Source organism: Pelecanus crispus, chromosome 3 (genome assembly GCF_030463565.1).
Source record: "Pelecanus crispus isolate bPelCri1 chromosome 3, bPelCri1.pri, whole genome shotgun sequence".
Classification (NCBI taxonomy): Eukaryota; Metazoa; Chordata; class Aves; order Pelecaniformes; family Pelecanidae; genus Pelecanus; species Pelecanus crispus.
The window spans coordinates 31,375,165-31,385,841 of record NC_134645.1 but is presented as its reverse complement, the minus strand read 5'-3'; the positions used below and the strand labels follow the sequence as shown (position 1 = coordinate 31,385,841).

Here is a 10,677-nt window from a genome sequence, read left to right as displayed (position 1 = left end):
GCCTCCTCAGCCCGGCATCCCCCCGGATCGGGGCTGGGAAGCGGCCGCAAAGAGGAGCCGCTCGCCAGCCCAGGGTAACTCTCCTGCCTTCCTTCCCCTGCTCCCCACAGTTGTTGCTCAGCTTCACCATCTTGTCTCTTTTCTCTGGTCACCGACCATATTTTTTTTTTCCTATTGCATAAAAAACAATAAAAAGGGAAAGAAATTCGCCGAAGGAACGACCCAAACCCAACGCAATTTTTTGGTTTTCGAGTGCAAACTTTTCCGCTGCCTCCCCCTTCATCCGCACCCACATGGTTTGGAGTTCCTTGCGATTTTTTGGCGTTATTTTTCTCAATTTATTTTTTCCTCCTTTGCAAAAGGACTAGGGCTGCATTTCGTGATTGTTTCCATTTTGTTCTGGGTCTGGGAGATGAGTTTGCCTGTGAGAGGCGCTTGGGAGCGAGGCGGCTTTGGGGAAGCAGTTACACAGAAAGAGAAAGAAGGCACCCTAAAAACAACCCCCCCCCAAAAAAAAAAAAAAAAAAGTTTGTTGCTTTCTCGCACTTTATCCGGAGCCTTTCGTTTTTGCACGGTAAACGCGGATTTGCTTGTGGCTGCCGGCGGGTCGAGGAGCGCAGGCGGGCGGCGGCGAGGGCCGGGCTGCCCGGCGGAGGGCCGGCGGGGGCTGCCGCTCCGCTCTCGCCCTCTCCGCAGTTTCGGGGGAGGTTTTCGCCGGGTGGAAGCGGCGGGGCGGCTGCCAGCCCCCCGGCCTTCGCCGGGCGGTTTTTGCCAGCACTTCGCCGGTGACGGGCGGCCGGCGGGGGGAGGCGATAACCGCCTCTCCGCGCCGGCTGGCGAGCGACTTGCTCGCCTTCAGCCGCCGCCGCCTCGCTATTGAATTCGTGGGCAAAAAAACCTGTATTTTAATATTCCGCCATCGGCAGGCGTTTAATTTCTTAAATTTTTTTTTTTTTTTTTTTTTTTTTTCCCCAACCTTTGGCGAGCGGAGACGTTAGGCGGGCGCCGGGGCTAACGGCTGGACTCGCGGGCGGGGGCGCGGGGCGGCGGGGCCGGTTGGGGGCCGCCCGGCCGCCGTGGGGCAGTTGCCGGCGGGGCGTGCGCTGAGCGGGGCGCCCCCCCCGCCTCCCTCTTGCCCTCCCTCCTTCCCTCCCGCCTTCCCCCCGGCAGGTGTAAGGCAGCGACGTCGGCAGGAGCATGGCCCGCACCAAGCAGACCGCCCGCAAGTCCACCGGCGGCAAGGCGCCCCGCAAGCAGCTCGCCACCAAAGCCGCCCGCAAGAGCGCGCCCTCTACTGGCGGGGTGAAGAAGCCGCACCGCTACAGGTACGCAGCGCCGCGCAGAGGCGGCGCCGGGCCGGCACCGGGCGCACCCCCCGGCACCCCCCCCTCCCCTCCCCTCCCTCCCCCGCGGGGCCGCCGGGGCGGGGCGCCGGGGGGGGGGGGGGGGGGGGCGCTTCTCCCCGCCGCCGCTCTGCGCTCCGCCGCGCTCCCTCCGCGCCCGCTCCCCCCACCCCGGGGCCGCAGGCCGGCACCGCTCCCCCGCGCAGGCCCCCGCCTGCCGCAAAAAAACCCCAAAGCCATAAATGCGCAGCGCGGGCATCGACCGGGTGTTTGTCATTAGCCCCTTTCCGAGCGTTTCGGTACTGGCGCCTTAAAAAAAAAAAAAAAAAAAAATCAACACCCTGCCCTACGGTGAACGCGGCTCTACGATTTTTTTTTTTTTTTTTTTTTTTTACTTCTGGTTATTTAAATGCTGCAGCAGGGCTGTGCCGCCGCGAAGTTGATTGTTCCCGGCGTGCCTTAATTTACTTGTAGGGTTTGATCCCTCCCCGGCGCCGTTTCGGCTCCGCTGGCCGTGCAGGGGAGGTGATCTGCCGCGAGAGGGCGCCACGTGTCCACGGACGCGCGGGGCCTGCCCGGCCACTCGTGCGCTCGGTTGTCCCAAATATAGACCGTGGTGCACGGGAGGATATAGGCTAGAATGAGCAGTAGATCGTTTTGACAATCCTATAATAACGATGTTTTCCACCCCGGGGAAAGTCTTTTGCTCGGTCCGGAAATGGGAGCAGTCGTGCTTCAGCTTGGAGGATGATCCTGGGCTAGGTGTACGTATTCCTTGGGGAAAAAGTGGATTGGGAAGGAGAAGCGGCTTTGAAGTAGTGAACTTAATCGAAAAGTCTGTTGCTGTCGGCGTGAGGCAGAATTAATAGTCTGGGAGAAAGGTAATAAGGCTGGGGTAGGAAAATACAAAATCACCACAGAAACAGATGTGGTGTTAATTTCACGGATGGACTTTGTGTCTGCAAAAGTACGTTGTTAATCTGAATCTGTCGCTCTGACACCAAAACTAACACAGGGAAATACGCTAGATACTTTGTACTGATAACGCAACTCAGAATATAAATTCTGTTGGTTCTGTGAATGTCGACGGTGTCTTACGTCAGTAGGGAAGAAGAGCCAGATTCCCCTTAAAATTGTGCTTGCCGTCCGGCCGGTGGCTCGGAGGGTACCTGTGGTACAGCTGTACCAGCCAGCTGATGGCAGCGTTGCAGTTTGCCCCGGCTGTGCCGAGGCGTGTTCGTGCCAGCCAGCTAACGTGTGCTGGCCGCCTCTTCTCGAGTGAAGTTGGGGCCTCGCGTGTCTGCCTGAGGGATCCTGCTGAGGCCAGGGGAAGTTTGCGCAGAGGGATGGTGGGAAAACAGTGACCCCTTGCCAGTGGAACTGGGTTTGTATTGTAAACGTTGGGATTCTGCTAGTGACAACAGAACGTGTACGGTGCTTAGTTTAGTTTAGATGCTGAACCCGTATTTTTAAGGTGATGTCGAATATGTCTTGAATACTAATACTAACTTTTTTTTTTTTAATTATTTAATCTCAAAAGGCCGGGTACTGTGGCTCTCCGTGAAATCAGACGCTATCAAAAGTCTACCGAACTTCTGATCCGCAAACTTCCCTTCCAGCGTCTGGTGCGTGAAATTGCTCAGGATTTCAAAACAGATCTGCGCTTCCAGAGCGCTGCCATCGGTGCTTTGCAGGTGAGCATCACCGAGGGGAGCACCCTGTCCGGGCGGCGGTCTGGGGGGGTCCTGGGGGAAGGCAGGGGTCAGTGCTGTCACAGCCAGAGCCCCCACTGCCCCCAAAGCCCCCCAACCCTGCAGACTGAAGGTAAGGGAGGGCTCCGCCTCCTGCCCCCATTGGTCAGGCTGTTTCTAGGGTTAGCCCCAGCTCCCCCTGATTGGTGGGCTGCTGTGGTGGGTGTGGCCCCTCCGGGTAGTGGGCTGATAAGGGTGGCTGTGCCCCTGGCCTTCCCTTGCTCTCAGTGGACCTGGTGATACCCTACAGATACTATAGGCTAAAATAATGCAGTGACAGGTCTGCAGCTCCTTACAAAGGCTATAAATGTCGGGGTTTTTGGGGGGGGGTGGGGTTGCTTTTTGTGTTTTTTGTTGGGGTTTGTTGTTTTGGGGTTTTTTTGTTTTTTTTTTTTAGTAGCCCCCACCCTGCAAGTAGTTGCACTTGACAGAACAGTGCCTCTGATTAGGACACTTCACATAAATCTGTTTTCTCTGTCCTCAAGCTTTGGTAGAGGCTTTGCCTTGGAAAGCTGCGCAGTCCGAGAGGAAAGCGTTGTCGTGTAAAGCTTGTTCTAGTGTGTCCAAATGGAGGTCTCGATAGCCTCAAATGCTCTTTAAGGAAAAACAGCTCGATAAGCTACATCTAAGCAAGGTTAGGAAAATAAGGGGTTTTTTTATGAGGTAGTTGATGATGCTAAACACATAAATTTTTTAATGTATTAGTTAAATAACTTATTTAGAGTATATTGAGGGTGAAATACTGATTGCTCTTTTTGCCCCAAACTCCTGCATTCCTGTAAGTTAGGTCCCCTCCAAGACTGTGTCCTTGCAACGGGAACATTTCCCTCTCATGATAGAAATACACTCCTGATTAAAGATAGGTCTTTACTGTTCTTTTAGCTGTTGATTGTTCCAGAACCTATCTGCAATTGTAGAATATCTGATATCCAGGCAAAATTGTCTTTTTCTGGTTAACGACTCCCACTTGATGGGGGCCAAAATGCCGTGAGATGCTGTTAACTTGAGTACATGCTTAGCTTCAAAAGGTGGCTGTGCACGTTTGCAAAGTTGCTGCTTTTGCTTTTAGTTGTTGTTCTGTCTTCACTGCTGTGAGTGAATGTGGTAGCTCTTAAATCCTGAAGTTTAGCTGTGTATCTTTTTATCAGGAACTGCTTATTAAAATTTAGTCAATAGTTAATACATTTTTAGAAGACTGGTTTTGCATTAAGGAGTTGTCGATATAGAACTTGTTCATGTACTATTCCTAGTGCTTCCTGCTTGCATATTTGGAAGACACCCCCACACACACCCCCCATCCCCGCTTTTAACCCCTTTAGTACCATGTTGTTCGTGCCAGTATAGCTTATTTGGTGAAGCATGTAGTGATTTAGCAAAACCGTGTTAGGGGAACTTATGGTAGCCATATCCTACTGGATATGAAATGACTTACTAATACTACAGTCCTCATCTGCTGTAGTAAATACTTTCCTTTCTTTGTATTAAATGCTTTGTGTTTTTAAACAGGAACTTTGAAATTAGTAAGTTGATTTTGCGGTTCCTGGTAACGAAATGGTTCACGCAAGCTTTTCTCTTGCATGTGTTCTAGAACGGTGGACCTCAACCTCCTTTCTGTAAGCACGCCCCATCATTCCTGCCTTCTCACCCCAACCATGTGCTGTGTCCTGGTCCGCGTGCTGGTCTGATGTTGGCGTGCCAAGATGCTTCATAGGAGATTGTTAGGTGTTAGAATTCTGTATCAATGCAAAAATGTGTAAACGGTTACCATTGCTGTGCTGGGCTTAATAGCAGCTAACTTAATGCGAGCCAGAAGCATAATTATGTTCAGCGCAGCTTCTGTCTAACCCAGAATCCCGTCTGCAATGGTTCAGTAACAGAGAAAACTCAGGGTTGTGGTTTTCCCAGGATTAGGCTTGTCCTTTGCCCTCCCAAATGCGGACCCTGTGATTCTCGCGGGTGTGAGGTGAGAACCTTCTGTGATCGTGGGGGGGCTGTGGTGTGTGCCCCAAATAGACAGGGGGTGCTTAGGCAGGAAGAAAGTGTAGGAATAGGACAAGTGTCTGATGGTAATTTTCAGACTGCTGTCCTGGTTTTGGTGATCGAAGGAGTTCCTGAGTCAAAGGTGTTGTCATCTTGTATCTAATAATTCTGGTACATTTTTTTTCTGCTAATTTTTGACTTCTGAATTAAGCCACCTCTCCAATATCCTATGGCAAGGAGCTGCATGCCCAGACTGTGTGTTGTGAAGGAATACCTGCTCTTCTTTTTCCTAGTGCCTGCCAATTTTACTTGATGCTCAATAGCTCTTACTCTGGAAGAGGCAGCAGACGAGTTGTTCAAATAGTGTAACGCAGCCTTTAAAAAGAGAAGTTCCTAAACAAACTAACCTTTTGGTAAGATAACCCCTTATCTTGTGAGAATCCTGTCAGAACATCGGTTCAGTTGTGTTCTGGAGGATGTCTTTACCAAATGACAACAGGATGCAGCTTTGACATAGAATATTATTTGGTGGTTTATAAGAAAATGGAGGCTTTTATTTTTTGAGAATCTAAAACTTTTGATGTTCGCAAGTAATAAAGATAGAAGCCTAAACTTAATGCCATGTTCCATTGTACTTTGAATTATTTTTTTCCTAGTGCTCAGAGACTGAATGTGCTCTTAACTCTTTTTTTTTCTTCTTCACTAGGAGGCAAGTGAAGCCTACTTGGTTGGCCTGTTTGAAGATACCAACCTGTGTGCTATCCATGCCAAACGTGTCACAATCATGCCAAAAGATATCCAGCTAGCACGCCGCATACGTGGAGAGCGTGCCTAAACTTCACTCTGATGGGTTTGTCGTTCTCGAAGCAAAATCTTCTTCCTGTTATTGGTAGTAATGAATGTTAGATATTTTTTCCATGGGGTTAAAAGGTACCTAAGTATATGGTTGCAAATGGAAAAATAGGGGACAGAATTGGGTATTGGCAAGTTTTTTCCCATTTTCATTTGTGTGTGGATTTTTAATATAAACAAGGGGACGTAAAACACCAATGCAGTCAAAAAATGTTTCAGTGAACAAGTTTCAACAATTCAACTTTATTAAAAAAAAATTATAAATAAACCTGTCAAATTTTTCTGGACAATGCCAGCATTTGGATTTTTTTAAACAAGTAAATTTCTTATCTATGGCAACTAAATGGTGTTTGTAGCATTTTTATCATACAGTAGATTCCATCCATTCACTATACTTTTCTAACTGAGTTGTCCTACATGCAAGTACATGTTTTTAATGTTGTCTGTCTTCTGTGCTGTTCCTGTAAGTTTGCTATTAAAATACATTAAATGATGCCTGCTTTTAGTCTTGATTTTTAAATATTACATGTGGGTTATATTTGATTAAAAAAAATAATCAGCCTTCCCTTTTTCTCTTCAATATCTGATCTAAATACTTCTAGCGGATCTAGGAAACAAACACCGGGGTTACTACCTTGGCTGAAGTAGTGTATATGTGAGGGTTTTTTAAGAGTGTAAAACTTGTGTCCATTCCGTGTCAAAGCAAGTTTGGTGAGTATATTACCAGGTAGAGCCTGCAGCTGGACTGAGCTCTCTAAGCTATAGTGCTAAGAAAAAGCAGTTTTGTTACTGTTTTCTTACTGTTTAGCTTCCTTTCTTGCTCGACTTAGAAACGCTTCCAAATTCAGCATTGATTTTCATGGTTTGTTAGTACAGTGTAAGTGGTGGGGTGTGGTGGTTTGGGGTGGGTTTTTTGGGTTTTTTTGGTGTGTTTTGGGGTTTCTTGGTTTGTAGGTGTTCACTTTTTGGTTGACTACCTTTCTGTTTCAGTCACACCCTCCAGCTTGTTTGAGAGCTTAGTCCAAGTGTGATTAGTTTCATTTCGCACACTCCAGTCAGACACTTTTGTACCATTTTTGTTAGTTACAATACTTTACAGAAGCAGTACTTAGACAGGAGCATGCATTTGAAACTTACTATTTTTTTTTTATATATTTCCCACCCGGTTGCTGGTGAAAGTTCGTGTGAAGAAATTTACTGCTGAAATTACATTCTGTAAAAACTTTGTTTTAATTTTTCATCTGAAATTTGGTTAAGGATTCTGATGGACCAGTCTGGAAATGAGTTATGTGGTGTACTTTCTGATAGCTCTTGCAGATAATGAAATAAGTTACAGAGAAGAAAATATGTAAGCGGTGAACAGATTTCCCCTACAGAGCTTATTTGCTGCTAACCTCTTTCAAGAGGTACTGAGTGAGCTCTAAACATATGAGTGAATTTGTCTGAAGATTTCCAGAGAGGATTAATAGAGAAGTATTATCTGCTTTGGTATCTGAACAGAGCGCCAAAAATTACAGAATAAATCACATTATTCATAACTTGCTTGGCTCTAGTAATGAATGCTGTCTGCCAGGGTCGTGCAGAGTAAAGTCTATTTAAATGGAGTAGCTTGTCACAGAGAAAACTAATGCTAGACAAAATGTGATCACATCCTTTTGATGCCAAGCAGTTCATAGCTATCGACTAGAAATTAAGGAAGACTTGTCTTAGAGCATCCAGAACAACAGAAATACAAAAGGTGAGCAACTGAGACTTAGCTGATTTGAGATGTTACTTCTGTCTACTTGACAACAACCCTGTTAAACTTGATATAAATGCATTTCGATGTAATCAACTACTTGTTTTGCCCTGTACTTCAGCATTCTGTTTCATGCATCAGTCAACAATGCTGCAACCACCTACACAAAAAGGTAATTAGGCTGGGTTGGGTTTTTTTTTTTTGATAAAGGAACTTAATTTTTTCTTTCTTAGGTATATTAGAAAACCAAATCTAGAGATTTTGGTACTCAAATGAAATACCAAGCTGTTTCTCTTAAAAGAGAGAATTGGGGTGAGGAATACTATGACAATGAGGTTAACCTGTTCAAAGCAAAGAATTCATAATGGAAGGTGAAGGGATCAGGAGTCCATGCACTTGACAACATTTAAGCGTGCAGTGTTAGACCTACAGCTTAGGGATAAACTTTTGCCTCTCTCAGGGTGTTGGTTATGATGGAGACACCATGTGAATCCTGTTAGTGATTAGCTGTCTGTCCCTGTTGATACAGACTGCTGTCCTGGTTTTATTCCCAAGGAATCTTAGGGCACCACCTCTCTGCTCCTCATTTTTTTTTTTTTCAAGTATGATGGATTTTCATTAACAGGTATTTCCACTGTGTTACTGAACAAATTACTTGATCTCTAGCTTTCTCACCCACTGCCCCGAGTACAGTATATTTTTGTCTTTAATGTGCAGCAGTGTGAAAATAAAAGCAGTTAAGTCATCAGCTTTCAGTAAGAACTGCTTTTTTTTTGTTTAAATTAGCATTTTGCCAGAATGCTCAGATGTCCATCCAATTTTGGGTGGATCTTCTAGTTGATCCTGTTTAAGGTTAATAGAGGAAGGGGAGTACAAAAGGTGATGTTGCCTTTTGGTTTTGGTTTTTTTTTTTTTATGCTGAGAGTTTAGTTATTTGGGGTTATGTTTTTCCAGCAGGTTTTAGAAGCCATCTGTCTTAAGTATTGTTGGCATAACTCATCCAGAGTTGACTGTTCACTTGTACCAGGGAGTCTCTCAAAGATGTGCTCTGCAGTACGGAAAGAGCAAAACAAAATGGTGGGGATTGGTGTTAATACAAAAGCTGCGGAGGACAAGGAACAAGGCCATCTACAGTTCCTGTTTAATCAACTTTTTTCTTGTATAGTAGCATTCCTACAAAAGCATTTTTGGAAACTGGTGGAGGGACAGGGCTACATAGTACTTGAGATCCACAGTAAGGGCACGCGTGGATCGTTAGAGAAGGCAGGATACAGCATGTTATTTAGAGTTCAGTTTTAAGCTGCTGATGTGATGCTGGCGCTCCCTTCCTTTGGTCACTTCAGGATTACAGGTTTCTGCTTTTTGGGGTGAAGAAGCAGGGCGGACAAAATGGTTCTGATCCAGTTACATGCAGTGATGTGGTTTAAAAAGAACTGAAGAACTGTGTTTTGCTCAATGCAATTTCCCCATTTCACATGTTGCCACGTGTCCGTCGTGCTGTTTGGAGTGAGCGATAGCTGCTGGTGGCCCTGTTAGTTGTTTGCATATGCGGGTTTGGGCATCACCTAAAAAGAAGTAGCCCAAAGCCTGCAGGCATTTACCAAGCAGGTATCGCAGCTTGTCATCTTGCTCTGGGTTGCCTGGGCTGCTTCCTCTGGAGCCGACAGGTGGGAAATAAGTCACGTGGGGAGTTAGCAGACCTACCGGATGATGAGCCACTAAAACATTTTATTGCTCTTGGGTGTCCTAAATGGTCTTTTGGTAAAACAAGCGGTGGTCCTCTTGGAACTGTATATGCCTGCTTGTTGGGTGAGATAATTTTTGAGGAAACTATAGACAAATATTAATGGATTTAAAATAACAAGGGCTTGGGTTTTTTGGTGTGGGGTTTTTTTTGTTTTTTCCAGAGAAGTACACTTTTCCTCAGCCAGTTTTGCAAGCGCTGTTTGAAGTCTTACAAGATTCTTAGTATCTACGGTTGCCGTGTGTTGAAGAAATTGTAATATTTAAAAATGTAAATTCCTATTAACTTGTAGTGTTTAGGAGTTGTGGGGAAAGGGAATACCATCAAATTTGAGTGTGGGTTAATTTAACGGTGACAGAAAAAGAAATCTGCTTACGTCACACATGCTGCATTATCTGGGGGAAAAAAAAATACGCTTTACATGCAAGAGAGATGTAATGCTGATTTAAAGCATTCTCATTCTGTGGAAGAAGTGGCTTCAGGTTCCTCTTTCGCATTTAAAAAAAAAAAAAAAAGTAGGCTGAACTTCAGTTGCCAAAATAGTTTACCTCTTTTTTTATGCCCCGTAGCAATTCTGCTGTTTCCTGGGCAATTCAGTTGCAGCTGAGATTTCGAATACTAGAAACCAGTTGTGGTCATGTGGGCATCCTCCTGGGGAGGAGTTTAACTGTATTGGGTGGAGAGATGGATGTGATGTGGCTCCTTACTTGTTAGTGACAAACATGTTCAAAGGTTGAACATCTGTTTAAGGCATATCATTGCATCTATGTCCACACTTCAATTTCTGAATTATTTTGTGAAGTCCTTTATAGCGTGTATGTGATAAGCTGGTTTTTAGGTCTTTGTTTTAGATTTGTATGTTAACAGCTGTATTTACTTGCTATTTTCTCAAGAGTAAATACAAAACCTTATTTTTTCTTAAGTTGGATGCTTTGTATTAGCAACACAAAAAGCAGGCTTGCCTATCAGAGCCAAAAATGAAGTGTACTGGGAAATAACCTCAGACTTGAGATCAGTTTCTCTTGTGTGGCTGTATCAAATTTAACTGGTAGTTCTTGAGAGCTTGATTAACATGGAGCTTAAACCCAGCATTTCAGATTTTGTTTAGAAAAGTAACTTGCTGAATATAAAGTAACTACTGTTAGTGTACCTATGTTTAAATGATGCATCGCTGAGCTGGGTTCATCCAGCCCTATCTCCCATCTGGCAGTAGTTATTAGGTGATGCCACTGTCTAGGAACCAGATTTATTAATGCCTGCTCTATGATA

At 45.3% G+C, this 10,677-nt stretch overlaps 1 protein-coding gene across 1 annotated transcript; it reads left to right on the top strand.

Annotated features, from left to right (window-relative positions):
- The first annotated feature begins 1,182 nt into the window (after positions 1 to 1,182).
- On the top strand, positions 1,183 to 5,958 carry H3-3A (H3.3 histone A). The gene is made up of 3 exons (XM_075707474.1): positions 1,183 to 1,325; positions 2,884 to 3,037; positions 5,781 to 5,958. Exons 1-3 carry the CDS (start codon positions 1,198 to 1,200, stop codon positions 5,907 to 5,909), a joined length of 411 nt encoding a protein of 136 aa, XP_075563589.1. The 5' UTR covers positions 1,183 to 1,197; the 3' UTR covers positions 5,910 to 5,958.
- Positions 5,959 to 10,677: the final 4,719 nt, after the last annotated feature.